General features: G+C 45.5%; 1 protein-coding gene across 1 annotated transcript; it reads left to right on the forward strand.

The window, feature by feature from the left end:
- Nucleotides 1-11,414: 11,414 nt before the first annotated feature.
- LOC123168988 (V-type proton ATPase catalytic subunit A) lies at nucleotides 11,415-18,178 on the forward strand. The gene is made up of 19 exons (XM_044586848.1): nucleotides 11,415-11,703; nucleotides 12,209-12,335; nucleotides 12,424-12,479; nucleotides 12,567-12,623; nucleotides 12,711-12,822; nucleotides 12,928-12,965; nucleotides 13,090-13,191; nucleotides 13,272-13,328; nucleotides 13,409-13,480; nucleotides 13,642-13,743; nucleotides 13,858-14,053; nucleotides 14,653-14,759; nucleotides 15,242-15,436; nucleotides 15,537-15,623; nucleotides 15,708-15,812; nucleotides 16,136-16,233; nucleotides 16,320-16,398; nucleotides 17,499-17,587; nucleotides 17,696-18,178. The coding sequence occupies exons 1-19, from the start codon at nucleotides 11,467-11,469 to the stop codon at nucleotides 17,808-17,810; spliced, it is 2,031 nt and encodes a 676-aa protein (XP_044442783.1). The 5' UTR covers nucleotides 11,415-11,466; the 3' UTR covers nucleotides 17,811-18,178.
- The last annotated feature ends 1,349 nt before the right edge of the window (nucleotides 18,179-19,527 follow it).

The following is a 19,527-nucleotide window of genomic DNA, read 5'->3' on the forward strand; positions in this document are numbered from 1 at the left end:
CTGCAACATCCTCTATCTTAACATATATATTTGCCTCTTAGCCAGATAACAAGTGGATTCCACCACCTCCATCCCAACAACATGCTTTATGCCTGCACAGGCAGTTGACATGTTCTGAGCCGTTGCTTCAATCCAGTGCTCCTCATAGGATTAAGCAAAGCCAATTAAGCAAAAGACAGCACCATCATAGATCACAGATCCCTCAAGGAAGAACCACTTTCAGCTATCCATGAAGAACCACTTTCCTGCTTGTCTGCAAAGTGGTTGTTGGAGTCCAGAACACTTAAATAGTTAGTCAAATGAATTGCTTGCTTGCTACTTTTTTTAGCTACTGTTTTTATTCAAAAATTATTGGAGTTTATATCATATATATTGCTGGCATGTATTTCATATGTTCTGTAGCATTAAGGCTACATAGCATGCCATTTTTGTGCCTTGTATTAATTGCTTTCCCTACATGTTTGCAGGTTTAAGTGAAAAAAGAGGAAGAAAGGAGAATCAGGGTAGGGTTTCATGGCTAGAATTGCTGGGTTTTGTCTCCGACCATCGTGTCGTGATGATATTGGGGGGTTTTGTCTAATACCATCGTGTCGTGATGATATTGTGGGGTGTTGTGGGGTTGCAGCGGGGCGGGGTGGGATAATGATTTTGCAGGTACCCCGAGAGGCCCTTGAGTTTGAATGTCGATTAACTTCCGTTCCGGCAAATTTGGGTACTCCATATGTCCTATTTTCAGCAAAGGTCATGCTGAAATTTTCCGTGAATTTTAGCATGACTTTGCTAAAATAGGACATATGGGGTACTTGCGACTAATGTATGGGCCGGGGTATCTTAGTACTTAATTAAGTAGGATCAACTGTTTTTTTGTCCATCACTCGATAAACTACATGTATGTGTATTTAGCATGACTTTTGTTAACTGAAGTTTCAATAACATTCAGTGTACTGTAATTGTTGGACATTACAGTAATTTCAGTTGTTGTTAACTGTTGTAGCATTATGAGTAGTTTTACTGCAGTACAAGCATTAGGAGTACTGTAAATGGAGTGCTTGCATTAGGAGTATCTTCGAGTTTCCTCTCTCTCTCACTCTCTCTCTCTCTCCAGATTTTTCTAGTGATATCCTGTAGATATTTGTAGTGATCTCCTGTAGCTTCTGTAGCTTCTTCAGACTTGATTCACTAAATTCACTAAAGCATGGAGTAATTTTGGAGTAACATTTTTCTGTTAATCAAGATAAACTGAAACATTTTCCTTTAATTAACTTAAACCTTTCCAGTTCATTAAAGCTAACTGAAACCATTTGTGTTAATTAAAATTATCTCAGCAAGCATTTTTTGTTAATTAACTGAAACCATTTACTGTAGGACTTGCAAGCAGCTGTGCTTGCAAGCAGTAGCCCTTCTCTCTTCTTCTCATTTCTCTCATCTCAAGCAGTTAAAAACTAATTTAATTAAAACTACTCCACACAAAATTAAATGAAACTTTTCAAACAAAAAAGATCATATATATATGGAGTAAAGTTTCAGTATAGTTCCAAGCACAGTAAAGTTTCAGTAATGTTATGGAGTACTGAATTTTGCAATTTTGGTTCTCTGTAATTTTGCAATATTGCTTGCAGTCAGTATTGCTTTAATCTGTGAAAATTGGAGTAGCATTATTGCTTGCTCTGTGGTGCATTTTTGCTAGGGACCTGATACTCCATAGTGGTGCATTTTTACTGCAACCTAAACTGGAGTAAACTAGAGTAGGACCTGATACATTTAAGCCATTTGCTAGCACTTCTTGACTAAGACAATTCCTAACAATTTCTGTAGATTTCCAAAATTCAGTTTTGTACCGCACACCGAAGCCCCAAGAAAGAAAACTGCAATCTGAAACAGATGATCAATTTTCAGCCCTTGGATTAGTTTAGTATTTTTCACACACTCAGACACCCTTGCTTGCCATGTGTGTGAGAGAGATAGTGAGAGAAGACAAGAAGAAGGGGGTTGGGAAGGGACTTGGACCTTAGCAACAACACACTAACAGGTTCCATCCCAAAACACCTAGGCAATATCACAAACATCTCTCAATTGTTCCTTGACAATAACCAACTTTTTGGCGACATTCCTCGAGAATTAGGTTATTTGTTCAACTTAGAGATCTTGTTCCTTGACAATAACCAACTTTTTGACCAAACTTGTTTCCTATTTAGAGCGAACATGGCCCACAACGATGAGGCCGGCGGTTCGGGCGGCAAGGCATTCTGGGAGCTGTCCCAGAAGATGGAGGAAGAACCTCACCGCTATGAGGACGCTGCGAAAGACACCGATCCCAACTACACAACCCCTAGTGGCGTCGGGGATGACACCACTGATGGTGCCGCCGAGGATGCCACCACTGATGATGGCAGCGCACGCACAGATGGCAGCCAACCGAAGAGGCAACGGAAGGACCGGCGCCTGAACGTGCTCGGCACCGTCAAGGAGGAATTTACTGAAGTGTCCTCCGGTGGGCATCCAACGGTGCCCAAAGAATTAGTCAAGGGGTACGCGGGACAGCTCGGGTGCATTCTCCGGAGCACCGTCTCGATCAACACCGAGAACCTAAGGCATCGTGACCGAGGGAATTTGCGCAACCTCCTCTTCACGAAGCTGCACGAACGATACAAGTTCCCCGGTGACTTCGCAAACACACGCCTCTTAGGGAATAAAGTGAACAGTGCCGCCCTCACGAAGATGAGCACGGCCCTGGCTACTTGGAGAGCCGCGGTGAAGAGAAGGATTGAAAAAGGTGATAGTTATGAGAAGATCAAGGAGACAAATCCTTCGATCGGCGAAGCTGACTACCTGGAGTTCAAGATCAAGTGCGAGAGCAACGCAACCGCGGAATCAAGTCAGTGGGGGAAAGATATGCGGGACTTCAACTTAGGGGTCCACAAACTCGGTCCCGGCGGTTACTGAGTGGCGGAACCTATATGGGACAAGGAGGACGCGGAGCATGCCGAGCAAGGCCTACCGCCCCTCTTCGATAAATACCGTGACAAGCAGACCAGGAACTATGTCAGGGCCCGGTACAAGATTGACCCGGTAACAAAGGAGCTTACCACGGATCCGAAGACCAAGGCGCTTGAGCTTGTTCTGGTAAGGAATACACCCCCGCGTAATTAGCTCCATATGGTTGCATTCTAATTAATGAAGCCAAATTTCTAAATGGTTCACGTTCCTTCTGCAGGACACTGAAAGCAGTAGCGCGGGGTCGTCTAAGAGCTTCCCTTGGGACACCACTTTAAATAGGGCGTTGAACGTAATGAAAAACAAGGATAAGCTCAGTAAGCCGTCGTCAGCTGGTCGTGTGGCCGGCAAAGGCTTGTCCACAAAATGGTCAGAATACTATACCGCTGGGCGAAAGGAGAGAAAGACCAGCTTGGAAAGCCAGGAGCGCGAGGTTCAAGAACTCAAGGCAAAAGCGGCGCGAATTCCGGAGATAGTATAAGAGCAAGTGCGAGACCAACTGGGAGCGACGATCACCGCCATTGTGCCTACCTTGATTGAGGGGCTGCAGGCGTGGATTGCGGGCGGCCAACAGGGACCGCCCTCGATTCCCAGCTTCACGGGCAGCAACTCGCACAACGCGCCGGCGGCGCCATTGGTGTCTCCGGCGGAGGCGGCATTGGTGTCTCCCGCGGCGGCGGCGGCATTGCAACTTAATGCACCCGGGTGTGGTAAGAATACGCCGGCCGGCACCTCGGCAGCAAGCGGCCCCTCCGTCACTTGCACGCCCGCCGTTGGCGGTGCCTCGACATTAGCCGAGCTCGACGCCATCACAGTAACTAATTAAGCCTCTCGGTCGATGACTTCATTTCTTTGCCTTTGACTGGGCATCCCTGACGCCCTACATGTTTTCGCAGGGCGCCGCCGACGTTCCATGCACTCTCCTGCACTTCGTGGATGGCGAGTTGATCGATGTCGCCAAGGCCAGAATCGTTCAACTGGGCAGCCGCGTGTTCCACGTTAATCCGATGCCACCCACCGTGTATAGGGTTCAACTGGTTCGGGTGCTGCGGGGCTGCGACGACTTGTTACCTCCGTTTCGACCCCCTGGGGCCGACGAAGATGATGTGATGACCCTCAGCGCCTGCTTAAGCTAGCCCCTGCTTTGGCCGAAGAGCTAGATTCGTTTGGGGGCGGGGAACACCACCCCACAGACAACACCGCTAGTCATGCCGGCGCCAAGCCATGGCAAGACCGCCGCAACGCTACCGGACATGCCGTACATGCATATGGCACAGGATCCGGACATGCATATGGCACAGGATCCGGACGACGACGACGACGGTACATTTACCAACGTCAATAAGTACTTCAATGAACATGGGTACGGTGACGAATTCTTGGGGCCTCCTTCTCAAGAACCCAACCCTGCAAAAGATGATCGCGATCTAGCTGGTACCGCGGAGAAACCCAATTGCAACAGGCGTCGTCTAGCGTTCAGTTCTCAGGAGACGCCTCCAGCTGCCGCCTTCACCGAGCCTCAGATAGCTGAGGTGCGAAATATTATCAGCCCCAACACACTCAAGAAGGCGGTCTCTGAGCAGAACTCGATCCCATTACAGCAGAAGAAGAAGGGACGGAAAAGAAAGAATAACAAGGGTGCGAGCCAGTCGGCACCGAGTACGATCCGTGCTCAGGACGGGCCACCTTCACCTAAGGATATCTCGAGGAGGGTGCATGTGGCGGGTAGGCCGATGCTACCGACTAATCTGCTCAATGCTGCAACCGGTGCTATGCGGAGTCTGCATGATAGTGTTCTTTCTTTGGAGAAGCGGCGTCTCTCCGAGAATGATGTGGCATACCCGGTTTTCGTGGCCAAGGTGCCAGAGGGCAAGGGCTTTGTGGATAGCGCCATCGGGGGTATGATCGTCCTGCGGTTTGATGACATCTTCGCTATGTTTAACCTTCATCCTCTGCACTACACCTTCGTCGGCTATTTTCGCTGAGTATGGAGATGCGGATCATTAGAGACAAGACCCCGGACATCGTGATAGTCGACCCCTTCTACATGCGTGCCAAGATCTTGGGCAGCGCTGGGGACCGGCAAGTTACGAGTTCATACCTCGAAGGCGTCATTCTGGCGAACCCAGATAAGGATAACTTCCTCGTGCCTTACTATCACGAGTAAGTCATCCCCTCACCGCCCCGTAACATATGATTTCTTAGATTTTGATCGTTCTTTTTTTTCTAACATTCCGTGTTTTGTGCAGTGACACACATTGCACACTCATCCTCTTAAGCCCGAACTATTCCATGGCCACGTATTTCGACTCGGACCGTCAGTCGAAGAAAGACTACACAAATATCAAGAAAGTTCTTGATGATGTTCTCCCCGGCTACGCCAAATCTGGAGGCACCTTCAGGAGGCCAATTTTTAGGTACGGCAAGCATGTGTTCACCCACGTAACGACGTTCCCCTGCGTCAAGCAGCCGCCCGGTGGTCAGAAGGATGCCTACTACGCCCTCCATCACATGCGGGCGATCGTATGAGACCATAATCACCTTCTGCTGCTAAATAGTCTCAAAGATTGGGCCGCACGCTTGTCGGCAATGCAGGACGCGGACCTCAGACAAGAATTCTTTCGCATCCAGTCGGAGTTTGCGGAAATCATCCATCAAGATGTCCTTCGTACCTCGGGGCAGTTCTACCTCAAATATCAACTGTCCAACAGTGAAATAGAAACAACGCTACAAATGCAGGCTGGCAACGAACGCACATTCATGACCATCACGAAAGACGGCGGCTTCATCCACGCTCCGGTCCCTGAGTCAAGTCGAAAGTAGTGATGCTATGTAGTTCTGAAATATCGATTAGCTCATGTTGTAATTAAACTTTAATTAACTTGTATGTCTCTTTGGTTTGGACAGTCGTTCAACTTATATGTAATCGATGCTATTTATTAGTAGGACCATGAATCGTGCTATTAATGTGTTGCTTTTCTCTTCCGATCCTTTTGTTGCATACTTATATATTACTTATGTATTGTCTGTGAATTGCTACTAACGTTTTGTTTGTCTAGTGCATAGAGATGTCGTCGTATGTCGTGTACAAGGGTAAGGTTCCCGGAGTCTACGACGACTGGGAGGAGTGTCGGAGACAGGTTCACCGTTCCAGCGGTAACAGTTACAAAGGGTACACCACTAGGGCGGAGGCGGAAGCTAGATACGCGCGCTATCTAGCGGGAGAGAGGAGGGAGCGGAGGAGGAACCGGATGAAGACCAGTTTCATCGCGATGATGCTCATCGTGATGACCGCAGCTCTCTTCTATGTGATGGTTGTTTAGATGATCGATATCGACTTGTAATGTGAAGACAAACTCGCTACTCGCGGTCTCGAGACTTGTAATGTTCTAACTTTGTTCGGTATTTTGAATTCGGAGACTAATCTTCTATTGTATTCGATAAATCTGCTGTTTATATGGTGTGTTGCCTATATTCTGTACAGTAATATATTTTGTAACCTGTGCAAATATCAGGAAAAATAATAATTCCTAATATTCATACTAGTGACGCATCATACTGCACTTTAGTGGCGCACTGGAATAAACACACTAGTGTCGCATTAACTAGAAATGCGACATTAGTAACCCAGAGCACAAGGTAAATATGGCCCCCTGAGAGGCATAGTAATGGCGCACTGTTTGACATACTAATGGCGCACTTCCAGGTGCGCCACTATTGTCTGGTGATAGTGGCGCACCTGTAGTGCGCCATTAATGGCCAAAACAGGTGCGCCACTAATTAGCATTTTTCTAGTAGTGCATCTTTGATTGATGTTTGTATATTACTTGGCCCAAGAAGGTCGCTAGTCTTTACCGCGGCATAAGCGTTGGTGATGCTTTAAAGAAGCTCAAGAGAAAGTAGTAAGTTCAGTTTTCGAAAGGGTTAAAATATCTGGATTTTTTAAGGTGAAAAAGAACCAAAAATGGTGCAGCACAAGGGAATGGATAAAAAAATCGAGATATTTTTGCTGACACAGTAAAAGGAAAGGGTCAAATAGTTACTTTTTCTTCAATAACAACAATCACGCCCTAGCTTAGTTGGTCACCGCACTGTAGCTAAAGTCTAGTGACCTGTGTTCGAAACCTGATTCGTGCACAGTTATTTTTGTTCATTGCTGCGGGAAAGAGAGAGGCCCTAATCAGGATGGCCAAATTCTCCTTCTTTTTAGCGTTTGCCAAACGGGGATTGCAAAGGATGGCCGGGACATTTTTTTTTTGACAACGGGCCGGGATTGGTTGCGCTGCGAGGCATGCGCGGAAAATGACTGGGCCGGCCTAGTTCGCTGTCCACTTCGAGCACTCCGTGAGGCCTGGCAACCTACTCTGAGACAGCAAACGCAAAAGAAAAAAAAAACACAACTTATTATAATTTGCAACTAGCAAAATTCGAACTCCAGACGTGCACGTCGATGGTTGTTGCCAATATCCAGTAGTTCGACATCATCTAGTTGTGCACTCTCAGGACAATAGACCTATTTGACCCTTCTTATAGTTCACGGAAATGAAAATATTCTGTAGAAATTTGGAAGAGTTCACGGAAATGAAAAAAGTTCATGAATTTAAAAAAAACTTCAAAAATTCATGAATTTGAAAAAAATACATCACGAAATTTTGAGGAAAAATCACGAATTTATTTTTTCAAAAACCACCAATTTTGAAAAAATATCACAGATTTCGAAAAGTACTTTGAATAAAAGAAAAATTAAAAAAGAGTTCGTGGATTGAAAAAAAGTTCACGGATTCGAAAAGGTCCACGAGTTTTGTAAAAAGGTTCATGGATTTGAAAAAATATTGAAAAATGGTCCATGCATTAGACAGAAAATAAAAGAAAATTTGTGTAAGAATCATCTAGCTAAAAAGCTTCCAGGAACAACATAAAGAAAAATAGAAGAAAAAAATAAAGTAGTCACAAGAGGTGAGGTGCCCTGGTTGGTTTGTGCGGTTTGCACTGAAAGAGGAGGTTGTGAAATTCAATCATCTTGCACGCATTTTTTAGCAGTGTAACACACAAAAAAACAAATGAGCCAGCCCAGCGCACCGCTTGCACGCATTTTTTTTATTAGTGCAACAGAAAAAAATTAGCTGACCCAGCGCGGAGGACAGGTACACACCGTTTGCACGCATTTTTTTAGCAGTGTAACAGAAAAAAAAAACGATGGGTCGGCCTAGTGTGGAGGACGGGTATACGCTGTGGTCAACACCGCCGCTCCCTGGCCCATCAGTCAGATGAGTCCCCGTTGACATCTGCCACGTCAACATTTTTATGGCTGAAACGATGCCAGGGTTTAATTTAGACCGATAGTGCATATTTCAGGGTGCAAACGACAGGGATTTCGACTTGAAGATTTGCGCTGAACCTCTACAAGTTAAAGGTTTAAAATGGACTTTTTCCCACCATATTACATTCAGCTTTGCAAAGGTCTACTTATTTCGACGGTCCTGAGGCCAACCAAACCACAGTCCTTTTCTTGGTTCTAGCAAGGCTGCCCAAGAAACCATAGTCACTTTTTTTCTTTTGATTTGAAAGAAGGTTTCATGGAGTTGACACCCGATCAGTATATTTCTTTTTGAAAAAAAAAGATATAGATCTATTTTTAAAGTTTACCGGTAGTATACTAGTATAAAGCATCTTACACATAATAAAAGTTACATCAAGATCCCAAGACCCAATGTGGCCAAAACGAGCCGCCGCAGTTGTCGCTTCTTTATCGATGACAATTGGGAGGAGACGCTCCCGTCGACTACGAGGCGTCTACGGTGACTTTGTAAAATATCAAGGTGATATGCCGGCTCATTCTCTCGAAGATGCTCATAGAGACAGGGTCTGCGTGTCTGCGTTCATATGGATGACTGTATACACGTAGATATGAGCGCTTACATTTGTGATGTGTTCAAAAATGGAAAGAGAAAGGGACTGGTCTTGACTTCGACGTTGGTTTTTCCAACGAAAAATAAGAACATTATTTTCACGAACTTCCATGATAAAATGATTTAATAGGAGTATTACTTTTGACACTTTTTATGATAGTAGGCATATTGTGAACTCTGAAGAGTAGACCGTTAAATTGTGCCTCCTTCCTTAAGAAAAGTCTAGGGTTTCTCTGTTTGCCGCGTCGGGGCCGGTCCACTTCGTCTTCGGTGGCCTTAGGGTAATGGCTGTGCGGTGGATCCCGGCCCTTGCCGGCGGGAGGGCTCCGTTTTTTGTTGTTCCTTCGAGTTTTGTCAAGGTTTGTCTTTTGCTCAGGAAGACTACAAGGCGGCGGCTCCCTGAAGTTGGAATAAGGTTCTCCCCGCCTAGCCCCATCCCGGTGGTGTGTCTAGCATCGCTGGTGGGGCATGTGGAGGTGTGTCTCGGGCGGGTATGTCCTTGGTGGATTTGCTCGGATCTGGTCGTAGTTCGTCTACGTTCATGTGTCTTTTGATTGGATTCTTCCGATCTACGTTACTCTTCATCGGCGGCGGGTGTTGTTCTGGTGCGCTTGTCCTATGGGGTCTTAGCACAACGACTTTCCGACTGTCTATTACAACAAATTTTGCCCATCACCTGTGAGGGAAGGGCGATGACGGTGGCGCGTCTTCGGTTCGCTTCAGTATTTGTAGTCGTCGCGACGTGGTCTGCGGATTTGGATGCAATTTTTATTACTTTTAGTGTTGGTTGTACTGTTATAATTAAAGATGAATAGATTAAAAAAACACTCGTAGGAGCAAAGCGGTGCACGCATGCGCGCGCGAGGGTACCGCTCGGCACGACGTCGTCGGGTCGTCGGCCGAGCCCCGGAACCGGCCTGCCAGCTATAGCAGCATTTTCCTTCGTGCCATCGCGTCGTAGGGGGGGCCCATTCCGTTCACGTTCTTATCCTGGCGAGCGAGCCCGACCCAGGCGGGCACTGCCAGCCACTCACCGGGCACGACCACGACCACCCCCCGATGATGATGCTGATCCCGATCTGTATGCACGCAGCACGCGCCGCTGGTCACGCACGCAAGTTGCTCCACTCTTGTTTGCCAAAAAGGAAAAAAAAAAGAAAAACGTTCCCTGCCGTGGAGGCTCTCCCGTCCAGGGGGCACGTGTCTCACGCAGCGGCCCGGAGGGCGCTGCTGCACTCGCCATCAATCCATCTTTTTTTCACGGAGACCGCCACCAATCAATCCCCCGAGTAGTTGATGTAGAATCACGGAGAGCAAGATACGACCTTTCGGTGAGAGAGTAGGCTAGTCTATTTAGGGTGTGGAGTGGGTCTGTCTACCAAGATGTTCGCATCCATGCCAAGTATTTTGCTCTCTTCTATTTAGGGTGTGGAGTGGGTCTGGCTAGCAAGCTTTTTTTCCCCTTTTCTCGAGTCGAGCACGAAGAGCAAGTTGGAACTGGGCATAATTTGAAATGGAAAAGTGGCATGAATTTGAAAACACGCGTGCTACTGTTTCCTACGATGTTGTCGTGATTTCGAATCCTCATACATAACTCATGGCAACAGGTTGTATTATAATTTGACTTCAATTCACGGGTTTGGAATCTCGTCCCCTGCCGACGCAAGTTCTCCCTCAAGGATCCGTCGGCGGCTACTTTGTGTGGCACGTTTCTAGACCACGTCAACGGCGCCCTCGACTCATCGTGTTTCTTCTACGGCAAGGAGGAGAACATCGGGCAGCTCTTATTCTCCTACGTGTGGTTTCAAAAGTTCTTCTCCCTGGTCTTAGCTCTTCATTGACATGCATGCCTGCCATCGACGTGGTTGCGCTGCTCTGCGCGTGTGGAAGGGTCGGGGCGCCAGGGTATTCCATGACACCACGCTGCTACTGATAGTCGTCGCTCACGATATTTGATGTTGATGCCCTCCTCTGACGACAATGCTGCTCGTGCTCTCGATACTTGGGTTCATAATTCAACATGCATGGGTTACCAAGAGAGTACTTCTAGTTCTAGTGCTTTCGTCTACGCAAGTGTCGATTCGCTTCGACGCGAACAACGGGATTCACGGGTTTAACCCCGGGCTACATTTCGCAACATCCTAGGTTGTGAGTTGAGAAGAGGCGCGGTCAATGTGGGGCCTGTCTTCCATATATAGAACGACCAAAACAAACATAATTCAAGCCAAATTAGTGCGCAACCGGAAGGAGGTTTGGCATGAATTCAACTTTTTTTTTTACAGAGTTTGGCATGAATTTTTCGAAACAAAGGCAAACGAAATTCCAAACCCAGATCGGAGATTTGTATCTCGATCTGAAAGTAGCAGATCCGAATATTTCTACCGCTGGAGACCAAATCTGATGCCACCCCCGCTGGGGCGCCCGGGCCAATGGGCGGCGGACGCGTGCCCCGGGCCGTGTCTTAAGATCGGGTAATAAACAATTACTACTACTACGCGGGGGGAGGGGGGGTGGGACCCACGCCGCGCCGCGCCGCGCCGCGCCATCAAGAGGGGATGAAAATATGAGTCGTGGCTGGAAATCGTTCGTGTCCCCCTTCATCACCACCTCCTCGGGGCTCCAGGAAGCGTCTCCAGCCCAGATCGACACCGCCTCCCCCTTCTCCCCCCACCGCCGCGCGATCCCATCTGACGCCGCCCCGGCCGACGACCCCCGCACGCCGGCCGCCATGGCGCACGGCGACCGCATGACCACCTTCGAGGAGGGCGAGCGCGAGAGCGAGTACGGCTACGTCCGCAAGGTCCGCGCCCTCTTTTCCCCTTCTCCCCTCCGCTCGGCTCCTCCCCCGGCTGGATCGCGGGATCTCCTCCGATCCGCGGACGCGCTCGCGCCGGTTTTGGAAATCCGGGCGTCTCTGCCGCCGGATCTCCCGAGCGCGCGCCCCGCTCGCCTCGACAGCGGCGGAGGATTTGGTCTCCGCGCTGGCCGTGTGATGATTGGCGGGGAGATTTGTCGAATTGGGCGGCCTAGTTTGGGCCTCCGATGGTGTCTGGATCGTGTGATGCTTGGTCGCGCTGCCGGGTCAATGGGGCGCCATTGGATCCTTAGCTGGCACGGAACTAGTGTGGTCGGGCCGGTCTAGATCGCGAGATTGTGCTCCGATGTGCTTCCAACCGAGTGCTCTTCCTCGGGCTTTAGTCGGTGTGTCGATCGATAGTGTGATCTGGGGTGACGTGAAGGGGTTGTCTTCTTACTGTTTACTGGATCGTGTTGCATTGTCTCACCATTGTGCTGTGCTCTTTCAGGTCTCTGGACCCGTGGTCGTGGCCGATGGCATGGGCGGTGCCGCCATGTACGAGCTCGTCCGTGTCGGCCACGACAGCCTCATCGGGGAAATCATCCGTCTCGAGGGCGATTCAGCTACAATCCAAGGTAAAACACAGCGCGGTTTTGCCTCACATTGAATTTTCTCCCCAAAGACGTCCATAACTAAAATTTCATCTGTCTCTACTGTATGCAGTTTACGAGGAAACAGCTGGGCTAACGGTCAACGATCCCGTGTTGAGAACGAAAAAGGTGAAACACGAACTGATTTTGATGTGCACTTCAAAAGCCAACTTTTGTTTTACTCTATTTTAACACGCCATGGCTGGGTTTATGCAGCCTCTTTCATGTGAGTTGGGACCTGGTATTCTTGGAAACATCTTTGATGGAATCCAGGTAAGATAAATGAAGCAAGCACACATTGATTATGCTTACCGTGAGCTTCCGTTCTGATGGTATGACTAAATAATCGTCTCATTGCAGCGCCCTCTGAAAACTATTGCTATTAAGTCCGGAGATGTCTACATTCCACGTGGTGTTTCAGTCCCTGCTCTTGATAAAGATCAGCAGTGGGAGTTCCAGCCAAATAAGCTAGGTAATTTACGTGATAACATGCTACAAAAGATAAGGCCGATGTTAGCATGCCTCTACTAAGTTTTGTCCAGTACATGAAGATCAATAATTTGGACTTTTGTTTCAGGTGTTGGAGATAATATCACAAATGGAGATCTATATGCTGTGAGTTTGCAGGATCTCTAATTTCCCCTTTTTTACAACTTACTATCTAGCATTCCTGCCTCTTGTTGTACAATCCGTGGATTCATCTTGTTAACTTCTATATGCATCCATTGCTGCCTCGCAGACCGTATTTGAGAACACATTGATGAAGCACCATATTGCGCTCCCTCCTGGTGCTATGGGAAAGATAAGTTACATTGCCCCTGCGGGTCAGTACAGTCTGCAGGTTAGTAAATGTTACTTTAAGACCTGCTACTTCATTTCTTCTACTTAACTTCATTTGACGACCTGTTGCTCTTTTTGCAGGACACAGTGCTGGAGTTGGAGTTTCAGGGCATCAAAAAGGAGTTCACTATGCTCCACGTAAAGCATTTTCCCTTCATAAAATTTGGATATGTCATGATTTCACATCTCTTAACGATCATCATATTTCTGCTCTGCAGACATGGCCTGTGCGGACACCACGGCCTGTTGCGTCAAAACTTGCTGCTGACACGCCTCTTCTAACAGGACAGGTATATGAACTAGCTACTCAAAACAATGTCCTCCCGATAAAAATTTATTTGTATTCGTGTCAATATTTATTTGTCAAATGCGCCAAATATTGGAAGTGATGTTTCCTGTGCTACTCCGTCAAATCTTGATGCATCTCACATCTATTGTGAATTGGTTTCAGCGTGTACTTGACGCACTGTTTCCCTCGGTTCTTGGAGGAACATGTGCTATTCCTGGAGCTTTCGGTTGTGGAAAAACTGTCATTAGTCAGGCGCTCTCAAAGGTCTTGTGGCTATTCACCTCTTGTTGCATAACTGATATTTTAGTTCAGCTCAGGATGTTGGCCTTTAAATGTCTCAATGTTTTAATTTCTTCTGACTCAAATTACCTTGTACAGTATTCCAATTCCGACACTGTGGTGTATGTGGGCTGTGGAGAAAGAGGAAATGAGATGGCTGAGGTCCTCATGGACTTCCCCCAATTGACAATGACGTTGCCTGATGGACGTGAAGAGTCAGTCATGAAAAGAACAACGCTTGTGGCTAACACCTCCAACATGCCCGTCGCCGCTCGTGAAGCCTCCATTTATACAGGTAACATACAATTGTTGATGTTTTTCTATTTGCATCCTAGTATTCTACTGTTACAGCCTTGCAGGCATGCCGTTCTATCTTACATAGATCCTTTTTTCAACAGCATCATGTTGCTTTTGCAATACTAAAATGAGTACTTCTATAAATTTTATCATAGCGTGGAATTATTGCAAGCTTTTGGTTTCCCCGTTTGTATCTAACTGTATGTACGATTGTAGATACTGGCTAGTTTTAGTGTTTCTGGGGCTTCATGGTACAAATTTGAAAACACACCATATAAAAAGTGTACAAGCAGCATCCATAGGTAGAGACAGGCGGGCACATCTCTAAGGCGTTATCAGTTTTAGTAGAACATTTTGGATATATGCATCTTATTTTAGCATTGATTGCTGTGATTTATTGACTACTTCGTTTTAGACATATAGTTTGGTTTATTATGGGAACTTGGTAGCCTACATCTACATCTTGTAGTGAATTGGCCCAAGTGATCCAGCATGTACAGTTTGCTGCTAATTTGCTAAAGAGCCATCATTTTCATGCTTTTCAGCTGATTTTTTCTCTATGAACAAGATAATCATGTGTTTTTCCCTCTATTCCAGGAATTACCATTGCTGAATACTTCCGTGACATGGGCTACAATGTTAGTATGATGGCTGATTCCACGTCCAGGTGGGCCGAAGCATTGCGTGAAATTTCAGGACGTTTGGTATGATGCTTCCTTCCGTGCTTCTAGATTTATTGCCATTTTTGTGACTTATGTTCACCGCTGTATATATGCTCTGGTGCAAAACCTGAATTTGTTCTTATTGATTTCTAAAGTTCCTGACTACTATTCATGATTAAGGTTTAATTTTTCTCCTTTATCTTGAACCAGGATTATGATTAGAACTCTTTATTATTTCCCCCTTAACTAAGCTTGTTGACATTAAATAATCCGGTGGTAGTGGACAGTATTTGTCATTTTAAAGAACATTATTGCAAATGGTAGAACAATTTCTTTGCTGCAGAAGTAAAATCACATCATACATGAAATACTCATCATACATGAAATACTTACTGCTAAGACATACTTAACTACTACTAACGTATTATTGAGTTAAAAGCTACTCTTGCATACATGTGTTGATTACAGTTTACTGGCATATTAATGTGATCTTTAAACTAATGGTGTTGCTCAATATGCTATAGGCTGAAATGCCTGCGGATAGTGGTTACCCTGCGTATTTGGCTTCACGGTTGGCATCCTTCTATGAACGTGCTGGGAAGGTGCAATGTCTTGGCAGTCCAGACCGGACAGGCAGTGTCACAATTGTTGGCGCCGTCTCTCCTCCTGGAGGAGATTTTTCAGATCCTGTTACCTCTGCAACCCTCAGTATTGTGCAGGTAAGGAAACTATTCGGTTGTGAACCTTTAGGTAGTCGTACCTACATAATTTCCATTGCTTTGTTACTATCGGGTATTAATTTTCTGCTCTGAATTGCAGGTCTTCTGGGGACTGGATAAGAAGCTGGCTCAAAGAAAGCATTTCCCATCTGTTAATTGGCTCATTTCTTACTCAAAATACTCCACGGTTATTCCCTAACTTGCCCAGAATTTCAATGTAATTAATGTTAGTGCTCTCTGTTGTACTGACGAACCATCGTCTGCACTGTAGGCTTTGGAAGGATACTATGAAAAGTTCGACCCTGGCTTTATTGACATGAGAACAAAAGCTCGTGAAGTGTTGCAGAGAGAGGATGATCTAAACGAAATTGTCCAGGTATTCATGTTTACCTCGTGTCTCGTTTTGTTGCTGAGGATTCATTCCCAAATATGTTGACATACTTTGTTATTGTGAATTTATCATATGAGTAACAGTTGAAACTCATTGGTGCTTTTGTTTCCTGATTTATTTTAAAAAATATTACACTTAATCATGCTTTTAGTAGGCAATGAATTGCTCTTCAATCTGTACTTTAATGTTATTTTATATTCTGAAGAGTTCCATATATGGAGAGAATAGATTGGTGCTTTTGTGGTTTGCGGAATTCAATTGCTGACACATGCACATCATCACGGGACTAATATTTTCCAATTTGTCAGCTTGTTGGTAAAGATGCACTGGGAGAATCTGACAAGATTACGTTGGAGACAGCCAAGCTTCTGAGGGAAGATTATTTGGCACAGAATGCTTTTACCCCGTGAGTGATACCCTACTCTGATTTTTATGGATATCTTCTAACTGCATAACCATTTGAACTCTGATCATGAATATTTGTTCAAACAGATATGACAAGTATTGTCCATTCTACAAATCTGTCTGGATGATGCGCAACATTATTCATTTCAATACATTAGCGAATCAGGTAATCACACTTTCTGTGACCTTTTTACTGCCTAAATGCTAAAGCTTAGATTGCACAAACAGCATAGGTGTTTGAACTTGGAAGTATGTATCTTTGAACAACATGTTTCTTTTGTTCCATTGGGAAGGTTGCCCTTTGGTTAAAGTTTGATTTTGCTAAATTGTAATCTAGGGGATTATTGCAGAAATGTTTTATTCTTGTCCTTAACTCTTATGGAAGTATCTAATTTCAGTACTTCAGTCATATCAAGTATATATGCCTAAAAAGGAAACTGCTAGTTGTATTTAACCCCAATTGTGTAGCAGCAGACGCCAGTTGCACAAAAGCCCAGGTCAAAGGGGATTTCAGTTTAACTACCGTTTAAATAACGACAAAGCATTCAGTCATTCACCTAACCCTCGTCTGTTTGACTTTTCTTCCCCGCCTCACCGATTTGAGCTTCGATGTGCCCTCATCATGCTAAACACTGTGTCAGCGCTGTGCCGCTGTGACAGCAATGACAACTTGATGAGCAGACCTGGGCTTAAGTGAACCGTTTATGCTAAGGCCATGGTTAGGCAACTTTGGACTCAAATATTTTTTTGTAATCACACAAGCATGAGGTTTAATCGTAAATTACTCAAGTATAATATTAGCATTGGCTAGCCTAGCAATGAGCTGGAACTTAAAACTAAACTCATTCAATAAAGGTATATAGTGCACAAAAGAGAAATAAGGTAGCGAGCCAAAAAAAAACTTGGATGTTTATGGAAAAAGAATGCATCTTATATTGTACTCCCTCTGTTCCCAAATATTAAGTCTTTCTAGAGATTCCAATAAGTGACTACATACAGAGCAAAATGAGTGAATCTACAGTCTAAAATATGTGTACATGCATCCGTATGTTGTAGTCCATTTGAAATGTCTAAAAAGACTTATATTTAGGAACGGAGGGAGTACAGCTGATATATAGACCCATCTAGTATGTTAACTATTTTCATTTACTCGAACCAAGTTTCATGTATTAGTAGAAGTGGTGGAGGTAGTTCCATCATCATGACGGAAATATGCAAACATGTGAATTTGCTTCTTAACCTAATATATGTATGCTTGTTTTGCAGGCTGTGGAGCGAGCAGCCAATGCTGATGGACATAAGATAACCTACGCTGTCGTAAAGAGTCGCATGGGCGATCTATTTTACCGCCTTGTGTAAGTATTCCAGTCTATATTCAAATTGATACTTATTGGTGTCTATCTATTTAATAAAATATTTAGTTAGAATACAAAATATTGACACTTTGTTTTTGTACCCAACAGATCCCAAAAGTTTGAAGACCCCGCCGAAGGCGAAGACGTCCTAATCGCGAAATTCCAGAAGTTGTACGACGACCTCACCACCGGGTTCCGCAACCTAGAAGACGAGGCTAGGTAAAAAGGAGAGAAGAAACATTGTGTATGGCCACCGTGTAAACAATAAGGAGCACCAAATGCTGTGAACGACTTGCGAGCAATTTGCTTTTGCTTCACCGGAGTTTGTGTAGATGCGAATTACGTTTCAGGATCCCCTCCCTCTTTTTTTGCGACAGACAGGCAGACTTGTTTTTCCCCCAGGATTTTTACATTGTTTGGTCTCCAGCGCCAGGATGCACGCCATTATTTTTTCACCATGTGTACCATTATTTGTTGTATAAGAAGATTGAGCACCGGTGGACATGTTCATAGAGGAATAAGCACGATGTCCATCTACTTGAACATCAATAATGTCTATATTTATATCTATTATTACTGTATTTGCCATTATTCTCCCGCTCTGGGTTGCGGCAGTCCTATTTTATGCTTTGTCGATTAGTAACCTTATCTTCAAAAAGGATTATGTTTGACATGTGGTGTCGTAAAAAAAAATACTATCTCTATACCGTTTGTATTTTGATACCTAGTAGTGAGTAGAAGTTGGGAAGGTAGGAAAAAGACAGCATTTATCTACAAAGGTATAGTATATCAATAATCTTTATCTATATCTGTTGTGTCAACAAAAAAAACGGTGCGTGGTAGAAACGGCACGGTGGTGATTATTACTCTGTCTTTTCTCCCGTCTGGGGGAGACCATTTTGGAAGCATGGTGTCATTGTTGGGAAAAAGCCGAGATGGATGGATTTGGAGCAGCAAGAATGGTGATTGGTGAAGGATCCACCCACCGACCAGGCCAGCCTGACCGGGCTTTGTCTCTAGCCACACCCCTGCTTGCTTGGACGCTTGCCCGCTAGTGGAGCAGCCGGAAGCCACTTTCGTCGGTTTTCCGCTGAGGATGTTCTGCTTGCATGTGCACACCCATCCAGCATGGATGCCGTGCGTGAGCCTAGAAAGAAGGAACCCAGCACTGTTTTTGTTTTTGTTTCTGTTTCCGGGGTCTACTCTACGTGGACGGCACGCATTGGCAGCTGGTCCACATGAGAATGTGCGTGGGATTTGCACATGGGATCCTTCCTGTCAGCCTGCCGGCAGCCATGCAATGGAAAAATATTGCACATGGACCACCGGAATTTACTCTTCCTTTGCTCATGGAATTTTTTATCCGAATTCATAGGCCGGGAGCTTTTAAATTGTGGTAATTTTGTGAAATACTCCCTCCGTCCAAAAATTTGGCACTTATTTTGGGACGGAGGAGGAAGCACGTGTATAATTTTGTGGTTCTTTTTTTGTTTGACCTGGCTTTTGATATCGCGAACTACGCGTTAACCCGAAACAAATACTCCTTCTGCCGTGGAATTGTCACGGCAGATGTCCTCGAGCAAGGACTTAGTCGTGGAGCCATCGCCGCTAGAAAGCTTAAAGGGGTTAAACGGGACAAAAGACACGAAGATTATACTGATTCGGCCCCTTACGTTGAAGGTAAAAGCCTACTTCCAGTTGAGGTGGTATTGCTTAGGGTTTCGATGACCAGGAGCTAAAACCGCTCTACCTGGCTATCGATCTGATCTTACTTGTCCTGAACCGCCGCCGGGTCGTCCCTTTATATAGAGAGGTTAACGCCCAGCGGCTCTCAGAGTCTCGGCCGGCTTATAAACAGCGTCCGGCTCGGACTCTTAACTATTCTTGCTTTACACTACAAGTCACGCCTTACGGCGGTTTACCACTACGGGCCTTTGAGC

The sequence above is a fragment of the Triticum aestivum genome, chromosome 7D (assembly GCF_018294505.1).
Source record: "Triticum aestivum cultivar Chinese Spring chromosome 7D, IWGSC CS RefSeq v2.1, whole genome shotgun sequence".
Classification (NCBI taxonomy): Eukaryota; Viridiplantae; Streptophyta; class Magnoliopsida; order Poales; family Poaceae; genus Triticum; species Triticum aestivum.

What these genes read in the sequence shown, in the direction of transcription:
- LOC123168988 (XM_044586848.1), top strand. Translation starts at nt 11,467, where the DNA reads ATGAGTCGTGGCTGGAAATCGTTCGTGTCCCCCTTCATCACCACCTCC. An exon ending in AGGAGTTCACTATGCTCCAC is followed by an intron (nt 13,329 to 13,408) that starts GTAAAGCATTTT and finishes TCTGCTCTGCAG; the next exon opens with ACATGGCCTGTGCGGACACC. An exon ending in CAACCCTCAGTATTGTGCAG is followed by an intron (nt 15,437 to 15,536) that starts GTAAGGAAACTA and finishes TCTGAATTGCAG; the next exon opens with GTCTTCTGGGGACTGGATAA.